A 20,170-nucleotide genomic window follows, 5' to 3' on the forward strand; every position below is an offset into this window, starting at 1 on the left:
TCATGGTAATGGAAAGATACACAGCCCCACACCCTACCTCACTGGACTGGGGGGAAAAAGTCTAGTGTAACAAGAAAGGGAAAAAGTGATCCTTGCAGTATGGTTCTACTCTGAAATTTGACTAGATTATACTTCTATGATTTCATAGATATTCTCATTATTCTCTCTGTACCCCAAAAGGGCAGAGACATCATGAAGTCCACTAGGAACTTCACTATTATCAATTTTATGCAAAAGGTGATCAGATACTACAGTAATCGGTGGCAGTATAAGAGAAGTTTTATAGTTTGACCAATTTGCAAGTCAAAAAAACAATTTTAACTGCTAATCCAGCAAACTCATGTGGAGTTCTGAAAATCAAGCCATGTTCTCTTTTGCCTCTTACATCATCACAAGTAACAAAGATTTTGCAGCTAGGACTTACAGTAGTTGGCTATTTTGTTCCTGATGCACAGGGGAAAATCAAATCTTCACTCTGCTAATAGCTGTAACATTGCATTTTTCTCAGGCAAATAAATACATGTTATTCAAAGACACAGGGAGCAGAACTGTAGAGTGGGAAAGGGTGCTAATTTTATTAGCGCTTTTTTGTCCATAAGGGAAGTTTAAAGAATTGTTGATTTTTTTCACCTATTTTTAAGGTGGATTTTGGACAATTAAAATACTGTTTTAGTGCATCTACTTTTTGAGGTCTTAGGAAAGGCAGGATGTAAATGCAAAGTATAGTTTATGCTGAGCCCACTTGTCTCTGAGATCTGCATGAAGAGGAACCCCTCCATGCAAAAGGGTAGGCAGTGGTCAGCCACTTCCCCAGTACTGATCCCTCTGCTCCAGATATCATGGATGGCTCTTTGTGGGACTGGGAATACATGAACCGTGAGAGGGAATCGGCAGGCTGTGTCAGAGGGAGAGCTGGGGGGCAGGATCATGCACATTGTCTCCCTCCTCCCCTCAAGCTCTTTGTAGAATCAGCAGGAAATCTAACTGAGCCTAATACTGCTTTAACTTTCCTATAGGTCCCACTCCACACTTTACCCTCATCCCCCACCTGTTCATATAAAGTTCTAGGGGCAGCCGCCAGTGGAGGAAGTCCTGGCAATGTAGCTCCACTGGAGCAATGCTAGCCAGATTGTGTGTAGGGGGTTGCAGAGCCACTGTGGAGGCATGGGACCTTCTGTGGATTCCCCAGGAGACATGGGATGCTGAGAGGAGCCTTTGTTCATTCTTCAGCAGAGCAATTCATCCTGTCCTCAGATTTTTGGGAGGGCACTCTGACAGGTTTTTCTATGGGAGGGGACAATCAGGTCCATTATTATTTATCTGCCTACATGCCCCAATGCAGAAGACCCTCCTACCACTATGACATCTGGAAGTATCAGTCATTCTCGGTCATGTTAGGTTCATCAACTGATGCAAATACAGCAAACAGGCTGTTAATCAGGGCGCTATTATCATTAATAGGAATGATAGCAGTAGTCCATGATTCAGTAGCTCAGGGATAGGCAACCTGTGGCACGTGTGCCGAAGGTGGCACGTGAGCTGATTTTCAGTAGCACTCACACTGCCCTCGTCCTGGCTATCAGTCCGGTGGGCTCTGCATTTTAATTTAATTTTAAATGAAGATTCTTTAACATTTTAAAAACCTTATTTACTTTACATACAACCATAGTTTAGTTATATATTATAGACTTATAGAAAGAGACCTTCTAAAAACATTAAAATGTATTACTGGCATGTGGAACCTTTAAATTAGAGTGAATAAATGAAGACTCGGCACACCACTTCTGAAAGGTTGCCGACCCCTGCAGTAGCTGATCATTGTGTTTGTGTTTCTAGGTCTTTGACAGAGTCCGGGAAGATTGCCCTAACTTCCAGGAGAAGATTAAGCCTATTAATGCAGAACTCACTCAGCCAAATCTGGCCATCAGCGCCAAGGACTCGCAGGAGCTCCTGTCCCAGGTCAATGTTGTCTTCCACTGTGCAGCAACAGTTCGCTTTGATGAGCCACTAAAGTATGTCCCTTGTTCTCTGCTGTTTGCATTTATTAAGTAGAACTTAGCTTCTTACTGGGACACAAAAATATGAGAGACCATTATTGTTTTTTCTTGTACAATTAAAGGGCTCAAATTATTGAGTGTCTAAAATATCACATATGTCAGACCTTAAAAAATACATACACACACACATCAAGATTGAGGTACTGTGGCATTGCTACATGAAACCCAGGACAGGAATAAAAAGGAGTCCTGCAAATTAGGATTGCAGTGCACTGGCAGAGTTAGGTGCGGCCCCAGAACTGGGACAGCAGGAAGGTGCTATGTGCCTGGACTCAGATGTTTTGGCAGGGCTACATGGAAGGAGTGCGAAGTGAGTCTACGCAATCTCTGACTCTACAACTAATGTTATTGGTCCTGCTTTTTCACTAAAGGTAACTCAAGGAGGGAAATGATAATTTTTTGAAGCAGCATATTTTAAATAGCAAACCACAAGGTACTGTAACATTTTAAAATATTCACCCAGCTTTGAAAATGTTGCCTTCATTGTAATGAGGCATTTCAAAAAGATGGCCTGTTACTTAAGGGATTTCCTTGAGAAGCACTTGTTCATTGTCACATATTAAAGAAAGAGTTCCTAGCACAATTGGGTCTGAATTGTGATTGGTGCCTTTGAGCCCCACTTTAATAATGATAGTGATGTGATTGTGGTCATAGATACAGGCCCCAAAAGAAGTTCATTAATGACAATTACAGTATCGCCCTCTGAGACATTACATTGATTGTGTCACCATTGCTCAACATGAGGGTTTTTTTCCACTTATTATTACTGTAACTATATTTAGTTAATCACCACAGGGACCAGGGGGGAAATTTCTCCCAGAGCATTGTATAATTGTGGGATGTATTTTTTTGCCTTCCTCTGAAACACGAGGGGTGAGTTGCTGCTATGGGCAAGATAGTGGATTCCATGGACTGTTGATTCAACATGGCACGATAGATTGAATGTTCTTGCGTTCGAAAAACGAAGGCCTTAAAATGAGATTATAGATAGAACTTGGTGAATTTTTTCAGCCAAAACGTCTTTTTATAAAAAAAACAAAATGGGTGTTCGGCAACACTGAAATTTTTTGCAAGTTCATGTTGGTTTCATCAAATTGTTCACATAAAGGGGGTAGAATATTGAAATATTTTGTTTTTACATTTTTGAAATTAAACATTTTGATTTTTCAATTTGAAATTACTTTTTGATTCAAAATTCCTTTTACTTATATTTTTAAAAGTTTTAAAAGGCTTTAAATAAAAATTAAACATTGCATTTTGAGTCTAACAAATCATTTTGTTTGACCTGAAACAAATTTTTTTCAATTTTTTTATTTGCGGAATACTTTTAAAAAAATGATCTTAATTTCTCCAAAACGGTGGGGGTTTTTTGTTTGTTTTTGTTTTTTTTTTGCGTTCAGAATTGAGAGTGAGCTGAAAAACCTATTATTCACTTTGCTCCAATTATAGACTAGGTCAGGGATCGGCAACCTTTGGCACGTGGCCCGCCAGGGTAAGCACCCTGGCAGGCCGGGCCGGTTTGTTTACTGGCCGCGTCAGCAGGTTCAGCTGATCGTGGCTCCCACTGGCTGCGGTTCGCCGCTCCAGGCCAATGGGGGTGGCGGGAAGCGGCGGCCAGCACATCCCTCAGCCCACGCCGCGTGCCAAAAGTTGCCGATCCCTGGACTAGGTAATATTGTGCTGTATATGCAAAATAAATGAATTTAGATGTACTATTTTGGCCAGAAATCATAACTCATAGGTATTTCTGTCTAGTCCAGCTGAATTGATAATGAGTTCTTCTTTTTCCCCCCAGAACTGAAAGCTCCTCCTGCTGACAAGTTTACTGAAAGTGGCCCCATCTTCCCCAGTGTCTCTGCCTCCCTGGAGGACAGCACATTTCCTCTAATATGAAGCCTGCAAGCAAGCTCAGGCAAAGGGAGCCCACATATCAGTCAGAGCCCATATAGAAAACTACCAGAACACCTTGCACATATCCTGAGTGTTTCAGGGAGGACCTTCTTGGTACCCTTTTTCCCTACACCTTTAACAACTCTTCCTCTCCCCCCGCCCCCAACCCCTTGGAATCACTAATTTTATTACTTGTAACTTTGGCTTCTTCTAGTGTTGTTCTATTGCTTTGGACAAGGTCCCATATACCTATCTGGAATCCCTTGTATGTTGGTATAGAATGTGTCCTTCAAGACCAGATATGAGACCATGTTGAATGGGGCTAAAAAGTCAATAAGAACAACACTTCATGTCCTTCTGTTTAAATACTTGTATTTTTCTTGAGGTGGAATGGTTGTTCAGCAAACATGCCAGCAAAGAGGTGTTGTCAGTTTTTAATTTCCATAATAAATTAAAGAGGAACTTTGCCTCCAGTCCATTGGATTGGGTAGAAATACTCCTGAGTTATAGTTTTTGACCAGACTAGTGGATTCATAGTAGAAGAATCCAGCACTACAGGTTTGAAAACTAATTTTGCCTCTTGCATCTCATTTAAACTTCACCTTCTGCTGTGACCTATTTTCCTCACTGTGGAGGTTTGCCTTTGAGGAGAGATTTGCAGTGTATGTAGTTTTAATACATTCATCCCCTATGAACTCCTTATGTTTGCTTTCTCTCCCTTTGTCTAGACATGCCCTGCTGCTGAATGTCATGGGCACACAACAGCTCTTACTGCTGGCTCGGCAGATGCAGAAGCTCGAGGCCTTTATCCACGTCTCCACTGCCTATGCAAATTGTAATCGGAGAAATATAGATGAAGTCATCTACCCACCACCTGTTGAGACCAAGAAGCTCTGCGACTTAGTGGAGTAAGTAGAAACAAACACAGCTTTCCTTCCTGATGCTGGTGTGATGCGCCACCTCTGCAGAAAACCTATGACTGGATTGTTCATACACCTATGCTATAGAATGTTCCCCCAGACCAGTTATAGTTGCAGTGCCCTTCACATTTGCACCTCAGCTAACAGTGCTGGGAAATGGGTGTGTAAGAGAAGGAGACAGTGGGAGGCGGTAACTTGGATTCCAAATATCTTCAAGAGATCAACTTTCAAAACATTGATTGGAGGAATCATTCCTACATGCTTGTATCCAATAATGTTAGCATTTTTGGTCTTCCCCTTTTAACCTATTTTTATTCATATTTTCTGGAAATATTAGCAATATAGACATAACCTCTGAGTCTTTATTTGGAGGTCTTTTAAAGTCACATTAGATTGTCATTTGGATCGACCTTCCAACAGTATTTTGATTTCATTTTGAATAGGGAAGAATTAGCAAATAAAATGATCCATATGTGTCAATCCTATTATTTCAGATGTTTTTCCAGTCTTTTTCTATAGTGGCATGTGACTCTTTATGGTCCAGCCTGGAGTCAGTTGATGGCGCTTGTTTGTGTTAGTGACACAGTGCTTCTTCCTTTTCTAAGTCCCAACACTCTTGTTCCCTCAATAGGAGCTGTAACTTTTCAGAAAGTGAGCGTGATTCACCACTGCATTACTCCTGTTGTCAGTCAGTGTGATTCCACTTATTTCAATGCAGTCCCAAGGAGTGTCAAACTGGAGTGAATCAGACTCACTGTAACTAAGACCAGACAGATGAGTTTAGTCCTTTCTAATGGTTCCTTTCGAACTGCTTTCTCCCCATGTCTGAGCTATCCATCTGCAGGGCCAGGTTCATTCTGTATTGAAAACCACAGCTCAGCTGGAGAATTCAGTAAATCTGCAGGACAACAAAAGTGTTTATTTAACTGAGTTTGTTGAATAGATGGATAATTAGAAAGGAAAACAAAACCTGCTGAGAGGGATTCCAGGGAAGCCTTCTCCTGAGAAGAACTAAACTTCCCCATGGCAGTTTATTCTGCTTTCCTTTTTCTTTTCAAATAATTTTCCATTTGCATAATATCAACTTCTAACTCTGCCAGCCATTAGCTTAGAATGGAGGTGTGAGCCTTCTTGTCCTTTGGACTTGTTGAGATGGGCATAAGCAGTATCTGCTGGCTTCTTCTCTGAGGGAAGAATAGAATTTGGGTTGGCTCTTGAATCCCATTTTGCCAAAACAAACGATTGCACTCTCTGAGTGCTAACCGGAAAATGTAATGTCAAATATTGTTCTGTCTTTGATTTTCCTCTAGCAGCCCAGAGTCTTGAATATAGTTCTCCCCAGCCAGCATATGAAGTCAAAATAACTTTAATGATATCAGGACCTCCCGCCTTCACTACTTACATATAAGGGATTTGCCAGCTTGCAGAGTTCAGTTGTCTGTCACCAGCACATGCTGGCTCAGAAAAAAGACTTGAGCAAAGGACAGAATGAGCTTCTGAAGCTGTCAGGGATTTCTGGCAATATGCCTCTCTACTGCAGCCTCCGGGTTGCACAGGCAAAGAAAGCAATGGTGAAAACTTCAGAGAGTTAAGGGGTGAGGCACTAGCTCTTATCTGCTCTGCTGTATGTTTGCCTCAGCAGTATATACAGCTGTCAACTCTTGGTCACCACAATTTGTTTTTTTGTTTGTTTGCTTACTTGCTTACCTTACACTTTCTCATGGTTGCCTGAACTCTGGCAGCATTCTTGTGAATGTTGTCCTTGCTCAACAGGTTTACTATCTTCCGTTGCTTTCAGTGGGCTGAAAGCCACAGGCTGCCCTCAGTTAAGATGGCTGCCACTTCCCTGCAGCCTTTGCAGGTGGCATGAAGGCTGCCCATAGTGAAGAGGACCACTGTCTCCCATTGTTTTTAAAGGCACTGAAACTAGGGGGCACTCAGCAAAGATTGCCGGACTCCTGGTTTGGCAAGTGTCTGGAAACTGTAACGGTGCCCAAAGGAGACTTGTCGGTGTGGGTGTCAGGGGGAGGCTGCAGAAGAACATGGGGGAGTAGGAGGTAGAAAGTTAAGATCAGGGACTTGTGATGGGGAAAAGTAAGGAAAATACAAAGGCAGGTGGGGAACAGGAGACTAAGGGAGAATGTGAGGAGCAGAGAACTGGCTGGCGCAGGGAGGGAGACAAAGAATGGGTAGGAAGACGGAGGCAGAGGTGATGCTATCAGAATACTTCATTATTCTGTCTTCAGCTAACTAGGAGGAAGTATATCTAAGTGTGTGCACTAGTCCAGAAGGGCTCAAAGAAAGATAATTAATAGGTAAGGAAGTTTTACCCTTAATCCCTTCCTCCACCCCACATATATCCAAATAATTACATGGATTGTGTCAGTAAAAAGGGAAAAGAAATAGCAAGTTATACTTTGGGTTAGCCAGCTGTGAAAGCATCCCTTGGTATCTTCATCAAATGTCTATTTGAAAACTGATTTTAAAGCACTCAACTGAACAAGCATCTATATTTTTCTTTTCTTAAGTTTCATATATCTGTATGTCTGAGGCTGGCAATACATTATAATCCTGGCTGTTCACCTGCTGTTCGGGTTCATAGTAGCCAATGCCAGCAGAAACTGGAACAGGACGTTCAGATATACTCTTCTACAGTTGTAGGACGTTGGCTGTTATGATGTGTAACAGGGATTTTTAAGGCTAATGCGTAAAGAAGCTTCTTAGGCCTAATAGGAAAGCAGAATTTTTTTACAAAGCTATTAAAAGGCATGACCCTGCAATTGCAGTTAAATAACAGATCCTTTAATGGTCCTCTTGATGACCAATTTAATTTGTATTTATGATTATTTACTCAGCTAGAATCCTTGGTCAAGCTGGTTTTTTTGCATTTGTCCTCCTTCTATCGCCCTGATTTCAAATATGATGCTTCTTTAACTGTAACTGAAACTTTAAGATTGATCTGTGGAAACCAAAAGTCACACTTTTAAATACCACCAGGCCACTAGAGGAAATGTATAATCTGCTACATCAAGCAAGGTTTGCCTTAATCTAAAGCTGAGGGAAATCAGCTTTGGCGGGTACGCTGAGGTAAGGAGCACAGCACAGTCTATACAGTGTGGACTAAAGTAGGGTGCACATTGTCCCTGATTATAATATAGGAAATGTAAAAGGAGGTCAGTTCTAATTTACATAAGGGAGCATCTTATTTGTGTTAAGTGTAAAATCTTAATACAGAAAGTCACATTTTCTCAGGGGAAAATGACATATCTGTTTGGTGGAGCAGGGAGACAGTGGACAGCTAACCACAGCATTTTTCTTTGATTTCATAAGGCACCAACAGCATTGAGCAAAAGCAGTTACTATATGAATTAGACTTTCAAAACCTCAAATGTAGGTCACAGAAAATGTAGGGCAGCATAAGGCCTTGTTGAATTGTCAGATCGGTGCTTCCATGATGGGAACACCGATTAATCATATCACGTGGGAGGTTGGTGTTCTTGAGAGAGTCTGTAGCACAAACCTCTCAACTATCACTCAGAGCGGCGTGGAGGCTCACCCAAGATACTGGAGTCATGACAAGGCACTTTAGCTGAGCACTTGGAAAATATATATTTAGGGCCATACCAAATTCACAGTCCATTTTGATCAATTTCATGGTCATGGGATTTTAAAAATAATAAATTTCATGATTGCAGGTATTTTAAATCTGAAATTTCATGGTGTTGTAATTGTAGGGGTCTGACCCAAAAAGGAGTTGTATGTGTTTGTGTGTGGGGAGGGACGTCACAAGGTTTTGTAGGGGGGTTGTGGTATTGCTATCCTTACTTCTGCACTGCTGCTGACGGTGGCACTGCCTTCAGAGCTGAGCAGCTAGAGAGCAGTGGCTGCTGGCTCGGAGCCCAGCTCTGAAGGCAGAGCCACCGTTAGCAGCAGCACAGAAGGAAGGATGTCATGGTATGGGATTGCCCCCTTACTTCTGCGTTGCTGCCTGCAGGGCTGGGCCCTTAGCCAGCAGCCACCCAGCTCTGAAGGCAGCAGCGCAGAGGTGAGGGTGGCAATACTACAACCCCCCTAAAATAACCTTGTGACCCCCCCCCTGCAACTCCCTTTTGGGTCAGGACTCCCCCAATTTGAGAAACACTGGTTTCCCCTGCGAAATCTGTATAGTATAGGGTAAAAGCACACAAAAGACCAGATTTCACAGGGGGAGACCAGATTTCAGTCTGTGATGCGTTTTTCATGGCCGTGAATTTGGTAGGGTGCTAGATATATTAGATGGACAAGTTGCAACATCTGGTAAATCAGCATTACAATTGGCCCTGGTACCCCTGATGGCTTATTCCCACGGTAGCTCAATTACACTGGGAAAGCAAAGGCAGTATTCTGACCATAGCTATGACTGTAGGCAGGGATTCTGTTTAAAGCTGAATTTTGCATCATTTCTGAAATCCACATACATGGTCAGAACTGGAAGTGGGCAGGAAACCGTTTCCTATCCCACAAGCGTTTTTGAGATTTCAACATTTTCTCACATCCCGATTTAGGATGAAAAGTTGAAATTTGGAAATTTTCATGAGCCAATAATCTGATCTGAAATTTTCCATGAATCAGTTGAAATATTCTGTTTTGATTTTGACCTTTTATAGAATTTCACCTTATTTAGTATAAATTAACTATACTTTCAAAATGAAGTCATTTTGAACCAGAAAAGGAAACTTCTTGTTTCAAAAATGTTGAAAAGTGTTGTTTTGACAATTTGAAAACTTTTTTTTCCCAATTGAGATTAATAAAACCAACCCTTTCCTGCAAACAGTTTTGGGTCTATTTGCAATTTGAAAAAAATATTTTGTCAGAAAATTCCTGACTGTCTATAGTCAGACTTTGGTTGAAAATCGCCGTGCTAGTTCAGGGACAGAATTTATGGTGCAAATTTGAGCTTATTTGACGAAGTGGTTCTCAAGATATAGCACAGTGGTCACCAACTGGTCAATCATGATTGACTGTCGATCCTAGAGGATCTCCCAGTCGATTGCAATCTCTGGTATAGTGTGGCTGCAGCTAAGGCAGACTCCCTGCCTCCCTGGTCCCATGTTGCTCCCGGAAGTGGCCAGTGCAGCCCCGGGGCCCTGGGATGTGGGGGGAGGGTGGCATGGGTCTCCCTCTGTGCTTTGCTCTTGCCTGCAAGCACCGCCCCCACAGTTCCCATTGGCTGGGAGAGCTGCGGAGGCAGTGTTTGCAGAGAGGGGCAGCGTGTGGAGCCACACATGTCCCCCGCCCCTTCCCCAGGGGCTGCAAGGGCGCATTGGCCCCTTCCAGGAGCAGTGTGGGGCTGGGGTAGACCGGGAACCTGCCTTAGCCTTGCTGTGCCTGCCGCCAACCGGGAGAGCCACCGGAGGTAAGTGCTGCCCAGCAGGAGGTCCTGTACCCCCCCCCCCCCCCCCCCCCCCCCCCCCCCCCAACCCCCTGCCCCAGGCTCATCCCAGAGCCCCCTCCCACACTGTGAACTCCTCGGCCCCAGCCCAGAGTCCGGACTCCCTCCTGCCCCAGCCCGGTGAAAGTGAGTGAAGGTAGGGGAGAGCGATCGACAGGGGGTAGGGGGGAGATGGAGTGAGCTTTCTGGAAGGGGTAGGGCCTCGGGGAAGGGGCAGGGTAGACCCTGGGTTGTCCTTAGATTCAGAAAGTGATCTTGGGTGTAAAAAGATTGGAGACCACTGATATAGCACATGCACACTTCCATTTTCTGCCCCAAGTGGCCTATTTTAAGATTTCAAGTCTTCTCACCTTATTTTATGTAGAGATAGGGGAGAGAAGGAAGTGGTGGAGCATCACTGGAATGTCCCCAGTGAGCTCTCCTGTCCACCACAAAGAAAAAGCTCCAAAACTTAATAAAAGGTTATTGGACTTTATTTTTGGTTCTGTGGAGTTATGCACCAGACTTCTGTGAACCCTATCTAGATTGCCAGCCCTGTCTGTAGATTTCAAAAACACAGCCAGCTCCCTTCCTCTCTGAACCAAAACACAGGCAGACGAGCAAAGTGTTGTTGGTTTGTCAGAGCACAGTTTGAACCCAGGGACTGCATTTTAACAGAACTGACCTCGACTCCAGGAGCCAAATTAGTAACTCCTTCATCTGGTATCAGTAATAGAAGGGAACACATAACACTTATTGAGCCAGCCACTGGCATTCATTCACCTCCATAAAAATATCTTTGGCAGAGGGGAAAGCAAATATCGTTCATCTCCTTTAACAGATGGAAAAATTGAAGACAACAGAGGTTCTACAAAGCCACCTCTGGCACAGCCAAGGTCTCTCCAATAGCAGGCTCAGCTTATCCACCGAGCCACGCTACCTCTCCGAAAAAATGGACCAAACCTTTGTGCTTGGCTAGAGCAGAACCAAACACATGATTTTTGTGGTGGTGGGAGCTGGTGGGGAGATTTGGAAAGGGACCCTGCATGCAACCACGGCGATGATGTCAGATATTTGCATAATAAATGCAATTGCAGTATCATTGAAGAAGATAATTGTGACATTTTAAACTTTCGTAATGCTGCTAAACCCTTGGTGGAATTGAATTTTTCCAAGAGTTTGCATGTATAGCTGGGGACTGTGCTAGCTAATTCAGAAGGAACTATAGGGCCAGGTTATGAATGTCCAACAGGGTTTGTCTAGACCAGTAAAAATTGCATCACTAAACAATGCTGGTGCAGCACATCTGTACTAGGGGTGAAATCTTGGCTCCATTGTAGTAAATAACAAAACTCCCAGTTATTCCTTCTTTTGCCTAAAAGTATTCTAGTTGCTGACTTCCCCACTGCAGGTAAGAGTCTTGAAACTATAGACCGCTGAGTGTGCTGACCAATTTGCTTAACTTCTTCCTCGTTTCATTCATCTGTCTGTGTGGTTTATGTCAACAGAATTCTTTTCTTTGTCCCACTAGGTGGCTGGATGAATCTATCATTCAAGAGATCACACCCAAGCTGATTGGGGACTGGCCCAACACGTATACATACACCAAAGCCTTGGCAGAGTACCTGGTCCAGCAAGAGAAAGAGCACTTCAACGTTGCCATCATCAGGCCATCCATCGTGGGAGCCAGCTGGCATGAGCCTTTCCCAGTAAACCTGATTACCCTCCTTCTTTTAACCATTTCCCACTGAGTGCTCTCCAGATACAGCTCAGGCTCCTGCTCTACGTCCAGCCTTACGTCCGGGGGGCAACCCCTCATTACAAAGATGCCTGCTGATCATCTTAGAAGTGCATTCTGATTCTTCAGGGTCTCCAGGGAGGGCAGTGGGAGATGGGAGCAGGCAGTGTCTGGTGCAGAACTGCAAGACTTGCTCAACGTCTCCAGGAAAGATTCACATTCGCAAGTTGGAAAAGGCAATTTAAAATAAAAAAACAAATGAATTGGATTTACTGTTGGTGGAAAATGCTGGACTTGCAATACTGGAGACTGAAGTCCTATATCCAGAGAGCTTCTACACACTGCCATGCCAACATACCTCAGCACTGAGCTGGGGGAACACTCCTAGGGCTCCTAGGATAGGTCAGGCCCTCAATCCTGATCTTTATGCTAAGGCAGTCTGCTAGGCATGCCAGGTAGGGCCATTTGTGAGGGCTTTTTGGATGACATAACATGACTTTCAACAACTCACCAAGCTGAGATGCTCCAGATGCACATTTATGGGGAGTGTTGCAAATAGTAGGAGTATCACACATGGAATAGAATGCAGCTACATTTATACATTGAAATAAATATTCTAGGCCAAATTTACTACTGGCATTAGCAGGTGCAACATGTCCTAGGCTTGCACCTGGGTCATAAAGGTGACATAGTCACCTTTGCCTCTTCCGTACCTGAGTGGCACCTGGCAAAGCTCAGACATCACCTAGGATCTGAGCCAAAATATCCATCTTGGAAGGACAGAGTGCGGCATAATAGTGCCATTGCAAGTCATTCCAAATATTATTGGTTCTAATTAACATTCCCACAAGATATGACTTTCCTTACTGCAACAGAGTGCTGTTCACGAGTCCTGATAGTCTTTACTGTCTTTGAAAACATCAGGAAAAATCAAATAAATTACCTCCAATCTGACCGTTACACAGATATGCCACACTGATCATTATAAACCAGGGGTGATTGCATCAACACCAAGATTACATGGCATTTGGAAAGTCAGATCTGGTACACATAGTCAAATTATCACCCTGATGTGGTGATCTTTAAAACAAAATTTGACTATATTGTAAACTGCAGACAACACTGGCTGTTTACCATGCATCCTTTATTTAAAATCAATACGCTGTGCTATCTTTGCTCTTTGGCAGTTGTCCAAGCTAAATTGGCATCCTTTTTAACAGTGGTCTGATTAAGTGACTTCATCCATACCACAGCACTGTAACACTTTCTGAAGCCTGTATGAGCTAAACATTGTTGAAAGAAATAATAAAAAATGCCTTTCCTTTTTTGCAGGGTTGGATTGACAACTTCAATGGAGCAAGTGGAATGATTATTGCGGTATGTATAGGTACTACTTTGAAAAAAATTCCTTTGCTCAAAACTTGTGTGCAGAAGATTCCATAGCATTTTGTAGATTCTAATAGAGACACATACCGTACATCTTTATGGGCATATGCCTACAGCACCTGACAGTGTTGTCTGTTTATACTGCATCCAAAAAAACTACCTTAAAACAACATTAAGGTTGCATAGTCAAGTACTGAAAAGTTAGGAAATAAGAGTTAATGTTATCTGTACAAGCTTATTTTATCCCCCTTCTTATGCATATGCATTATGATACAGTCTTTAATTACATGTTCACATATTAGATTTTCCACAGGATCCTAGCCTCCTACCAGCAGAAGGTGCATTGAGAGCATAGTCTTCATGCTTTCAGTTCTGGTACCTGGCACAACAGTGACAGCTAATAGGGAGCATGTGCCGAGGTCTGTGGGGATACCTAATGCTCATCCTGGTCAGCATGTAGGATCTGTGTGGGTATGGAGCATGCTCATTGCAGACAGAATCTTGGGAGAATCTAGCTGCCAGCTTGTACCAAAGCTCTACTGAGCCTGTGTGAACTGTGGTTTTCAGAGGCTTATAAATTGGCCATATTTGGGCACATTTTCATGGGGCTCGCAAAAGGCACATCCCTGATGGTAGGCACAGTTGTCAACTTTCACGTGGTAAATAAGCATCCCAACTTTCACAATAAGCCAAAAATCAAGCTAATCACATTTCAAAACAAGGTCAAAACAAGCCAATCCTTAAGAACCCCAACACTGTGTGACTAGATCCCCCGGCGTGCAGTCTGGGACTGTGGTGCGGCCGCTATGCACCTCTCTCCCCACCTTGCCGCTGCTTTCCAGGAGCCGATCAAAAAAAAGTAGCAACAAGCTACAAGCCACAATCCAAAAACTAGCCAACAAGCAATTCACAAGCCAATTAAGCCAAAAACAAGCCCTATTTCTGTGTTTTTTTTCCGTGGGTTTGGCATGTCTGCCACCACCTGCCAAATGTCCACATCCTTGCTCCAAAGCATGGGGGCACTAGAGATTCTCAATGAAGTACTGGTTAGAATTTTTTAACATGGGCAAAACAATGTATTTTTCCCTAATCTTGTACTCAGAAATGACCAAATTATTTCTGCTGAAAGTTTCCAAGAAAATTCAGCCTGAGACAGACACCTGGCTTGGAAAACTTCAGTCTGAACAGTTTCAATCTGGCAAAGTTATAAGCAACTGAAAACAGTGTCATAAAATAGAAACTTTAATTACACATGTCATTTCCAGGAACACCTATATGTGCTTCAGTTGAAAGCACTCAGTTCAAGGCAAAAAAGTTGTGGGTTCAAGTCTCACACCAGGACTTAGTTCATTTATTCCCATGAAACAAGTGCAATGCAGTTCTTATACTATCATTTCTCATTATATGCATTTGTGTCATATACATCACCATAGTGTGTGCTTGACCTACACCAGTGGTGGGCAACCTGCGGCCTGCAGGCTGCACGCAGTCTGTCAGGGTAATCTACTGGCGGGCCGCGAGACAGTTTGTTTACATTTGCACATTTGGAACAAAATCCAGGATAATGGAGAACAAAACCCTAGTATTCCTAAAGAATTGCCTTGAAGAAAGATGCAATAGATAAGTAAATCAGTAATAATAATGCATATGAAAAGCATATCCTTTTCCATGCCATTTCTCATTGGTTTGATTTTTGTTTTAAACCAAAACTACTACTACTACTCCCCCTACTCATATGAACGGCCATACTGTGTCAAACTAATGGTCCATCTAGTCCAGTATCCCTGTCTTCTGACAGTGGCCAGTGCCAGCTGCTTCAGAGGGAATGAACAGAACAGGACATTTTGAGTGATCCATCCATCCCCTGTCATCCAGTCCCAGCTTCTGGCAGTTGGAGATTTAGGGACCAGAGCATGGGGTTGCATCCCCAACCATCTTGACTAAAAGCCACTGATGGACCTATCCTCCAGGAACTTATGTAATTGTTTTTAGCAGTTATACTTTTGGCACTCATAACATCCTGTGGTTGACTGTGCATTCTGTGAAGTGCTTCCTTTTGTGTGTTTTAAATCTGCTGCCTATTAATTTCATTGGGTGACCCCTAGATCTTGTGTTATGTGAAAGAGTAAATAACACTTTCTTATTCACTTTCTCTGAACCATTCATGCTTTTATAGACCTTTATCATAGCCCTCTTAGTTTTATCTTTTCTAAGATGAGTAGTCCTAGTCTTTTTAATCTCTCCACATATAGCAGCCATTCCATACCCCTAATCATTTTTCTTGCCCTCTTCTGTACCTTTTCCAATTCTAACATACCTTTTTTGAGATGGGGCAACCAGAACTATATACAGCATTCAAGGTGCAGGCCTACCATGAATTTATGATATTTTTTATATGGCATTATGATATTTTCTGATTTATTATCTATCACTTTCTTAATGGTTCCTAGCATTCTTTTAGCTTTTTTGCCTGCCACTGCACCCTGATCAGATATCTTTAGAGAACTATCCACAATGACTCCAATATCTCTTTCTTGAAAGGTAACAGCTAATATAGACTCCATCACTTTGTATGTGTAGTTGGAATTTATTTTTCCAGTGTGCATTACTTTGCACTTATCAATATTGAATTTCATCTGCCTTTTTGTTGTCCCATCACCCAGTTTAGTGAGATCCCTTTATAACTCTTCTCAGTCAGCTTTGGACTTAACTATCATGAGTAACTTTTATCGTCTGCAAATTTTGCCATCTCACTTCTCACCCCCTTTTCCAAGTCATTTATGAATATGCTGTACAGCATAGGTCCCAGTACAGTTCCTTGGAGGACCCAGCTATTTACCTCTCTCCATTGTGAAAACTGGCCATTTATTCCTGACCTTTGTTTCCTATCTTTTAAACAGTTATTGATCTGTGAGAGGCCCTCCCCTCTTGTTCCATGCCTGCCTAGTTTGCTTAAGAGACTCGTCAAAAGCTTTCTGAAAGTCCAAGTACACTATCTCCACTGGATCCCCCTTGTCCACATTTGTTGTTCCCGTCCTAAAATTCTAATAGATTGTCGAGGCATCATTTCCCTTTACAAAAGCTGGGTTGACTCTTCTCCCACAAACCATGTTCATCTCTGTGTCTGATGATTCTGTAACTTATAGTTTCAATCAATTTCTCTGGTACTGAAGTTAGGCTTACCCGCCTATAATCACCTCTGGAGCCTTTTTTAAAAATCAGCATTACATGAGCTACTGTCCACTCATGTGGTACAGAGGCTGACTTCTGTATATTTTGTACCATGGTATTACCATGTTCGGTTGATTATTTTCATTCCACCAAGTTTCCCAGATATAAATATCCTCACTTAATGCCATCCATACTCATCAATACAATGTGCTACCCCAGGGACACATTCTAATGAATGGCAGTATACTGTATATTTTTGTTAATCTATATTTTATCCAGGTTGATTACACTATAAAACTGTGCTATTGTCAGTCTTGTGCAGTGTATAACACGATTTCTGGTTTGTAATCATAGCAAAGAAGGATTATATTGAAATAGCATCTTAATAAAAACAGCTCATTTATACCTTAGGAAATGAAAGTTGTTATAATTTCATGTGGAATACACCTTTCATGCTAGAGCAGGATTAGTAAATAGATATGTTCATGCTAATGCTTTCATCCAAGGCCTTTGTTATTCATTTCAGACCACATCCTCTGTATTCACAAAACTCCACTGGCTCTCCATTAATTTTAAGATCTAATTAAAATAATTGCATTCCAGCTGTGATATATTTGAATGTATCCAGCAGAGTGTTGGATCTGTTTATGCAAATGCACTTATAGTTTAAGCAGTTCTGACATAGAAATGCAAAAAATATGGAAAATGTAACAAAAGTGACAGTCCTGACCTGGACTGATACTGCAGGTCCTGTGCCCACCCAGTAGCTTGAGGATCACCACCCTTCCCTTTGCCTCAGGGGGACCACAGGGCTTACCTGCCCTGTTGGAGCCTACTATTGCTGCTCAGGGAACTGTTTGTCTCTCCTGCCTGACCCCTCCCCAGTTGCAGAGTTGGGTCTTCACCTTTATATCGTCCAGCTGGGAACCAGAACCGCTCTTTAGCTGCTGCTTAACTGGATCAGTTGGTTTCCAACAACTGCCTGCTGGGCTTCTCCAGAGGCCAGGGCTTGCTGCTCCCTGGCTCTGTGGGCCCTTAAATGGGCAGATCCCTCTCATACACGACCAAACAGCTTTTGTTTGGTAGCAACTTTCAGTTGTTACTGATCTTTATTGGATTTATACCGATGTTCTAGAAAAAGACAATTTTTCCCTTTGAGCCGTCCATTTCTTAAAGGGGGGCAAAAGTGTATATGGTTTTAAAAGTGTATATACTTTTTGCACTAACATCAATGGAAATCAAGGAGTGCTAATCCCTGCATGGTGCTTTCAAAATTAACCCCTGAATTGTCTACGTTACATATTAGCTGAACCACATTTGATTAGAGGCAACTCTCTCTGTTTTGAGTATTTTAAAAACATGTATTCATCTGCCAATCACTTTTTTGGCCTTAATTAAGATGGTCAACTGGTTTGATTAAAGTAAAGCCCTTCCACACACCTAGACGCACGCACACACCACACCTTGAACCGTCACACAAAACCCCATCTGAGAACCAAAACCAGGTTTGGAGAAGTATGGTTATTTTTCATGTTAGCTCATCTCTGAATTTCCAAGTTATGGCTGGGAATGGAAGTGGAATGGCTGAAATATTGTAAAAAGGGCTGTTCTCAAACTCTGTCTGGACCAACCACAAACTAGAAGTACAAAAATCTTGTGATAAAGCCTATTTTCATGAGATTTCAACCCAGGGAAGACTGAAGATTTGCTGGTAGGGAGAGCAAAACACTTCAAGGATGCTAGCTAGCATCCTGCCAGGCCCTCCATAAAAAGTATCCATCTGTTCTTCAAGGATTTGTTCCTGCACCATTGAAATTTTCCCTCTGACTTCATTGAGTGCAGAACCAGGCAGTAAGTGTGTGTGTGTGGGGGGGGGGGTGGAATGCATGCTCTTAGCTTAATACTAGTTTGAATCTCTGTTTCATGATAACCAGTGAATTAAATTAATCAGGAACACATTTTTTCATTTCTGATTGGCAGGAGGCTGTGCCTAGCCATTGCGGATGACAAACTAGCAACTGTGATCCACCTGTTTATCTTCTCAGGGCTGGACTTCCTCTAAGTAGGTCTGTTGGTCAAGGTCAATCAAAAACTTCACCTTGTCCAACATATATACTTTGAACAGGACAAACTGCCAAGAGCATGTCACACATGTGCCCTCTCCCGTTAAGATTCCTTCTCTGCCTAATTCAAAGTTCTGGTCCTTATCTTGAATCCCTTAGCAGTCATGAGACAGGCTATATCAGAGACTGAATCTCTATCAGTGATCACTCAAGACAACTGAATTAATCTGGGACATGGAAATTAGAAGTGCTTAGGGTGAAGCTTTCAGGAGCTGAAAGCAGGATGTTCTCAATGTTGGGTGCTGGACTGCCCTAGCAGGGGAGATCTCAATGGATCCAGGTCTATCCGTTTTCAGAGCCCATTCTTTTGATCCTACTTGCAATGATGAGGGAAGAAGGAATAATTGAAGTTTAGTGGGTGAAACCTATGATGGCAAAAGCAAAATTCCATGTGGGTAACTTTCTGTGCTCAACAAGCAAAGTGAATTTTGTTCCTAGATTTTGCAGTTATTGGCATCCTATAAATATAAGAGATTAGACTGATTTTTCCAGACCAATTTTGCAGATACACAGATAGTTCAGATAAGCATCTTTTGTCTGCTTTATCCAAACTGAACCTGAACTCCAAACCTTTTAAACTTTTCCCCCTCATTAGATTTATATAGAGATATGAGTCTAATCATTTGTCTGCACAAATACATATGTTTCTGTTAAATACAGGGTAGAGCTCTGCTTTATTGCATAGAGTGATTTATTTTCCTTTGCTTCGAATTGATTCTGTTGCTGGGAAGAGAAGCTTCGGTTTATCTGTGGATTTCAGAGGTTGTGTGAAGTGAATCACATTTCTGCTAGCCTATAACTGAAGAATTATGTCTTAGTGTAGCACAGCCTTCCTTCCCCCTACAAAGCTAATTAGCTGCTATGGGGAATAACTCTGCTTTTGGTATGTGTCCTGAATTGTGATTCTCCCCCGAGCTCTTCAGCTGGGATACTGCCTAAAAATGTCAAACTCAAACAGCCAAGTGATCTCAGAGACCTCAGTTGAAGTAGCTTTTATTATACCAAAGAGAAAATGTCAACAATCTGATACAAAAATTAGGACATGCCTTATACAGAAATAGTATACTATTTATAATGAATCAAATAATGTTCAGCATTCAATTTGTTTGATTTATATATTAATATTTATTTGTATATCGAAGATCTACTTCAAATACATATGACCATCAATATGAATAGTGTATGTTTATAACATGTCATAACTACTACAATATGTAAATATAGGGTTACCATACGTCCTCTTTTTCCCGGACATGTTCGGCTTTTTGGCACTCAAACCCCCGTCCGGGGGGAATTGCCAAAAAGCCGAACATGTCCGGGAAAAAGAGGACGTATGGTAACCCTATATTTACATATTGTAGTAGTTATGACATGTTATAAACATACACTATTCATATTGATGGTCATATGTATTTGAAGTAGATCTTCGATATACAAATAAATATTAATATATAAATCAAACAAATTGAATGCTG

General features: G+C 42.1%; 1 protein-coding gene across 7 annotated transcripts in view; it reads left to right on the forward strand.

Moving 5' to 3' along the window:
• FAR2 (fatty acyl-CoA reductase 2) overlaps positions 1–20,170 on the forward strand; it is a 224,550-nt gene that overhangs the window by 156,375 nt on the left and 48,005 nt on the right. For all 7 annotated transcript variants that reach the window (XM_034784676.1, XM_034784658.1, XM_034784651.1 and 4 more), the window contains 4 exons: positions 1,837–2,012; positions 4,676–4,855; positions 11,809–11,986; positions 13,348–13,392. In XM_034784676.1, coding sequence (XP_034640567.1) covers positions 1,837–2,012; positions 4,676–4,855; positions 11,809–11,986; positions 13,348–13,392 — 579 coding nt within the window. The remainder of the gene's footprint in view (positions 1–1,836; positions 2,013–4,675; positions 4,856–11,808; positions 11,987–13,347; positions 13,393–20,170) is intronic.

Source organism: Trachemys scripta, chromosome 1, assembly GCF_013100865.1.
Source record: "Trachemys scripta elegans isolate TJP31775 chromosome 1, CAS_Tse_1.0, whole genome shotgun sequence".
Taxonomy (NCBI): Eukaryota; Metazoa; Chordata; order Testudines; family Emydidae; genus Trachemys; species Trachemys scripta.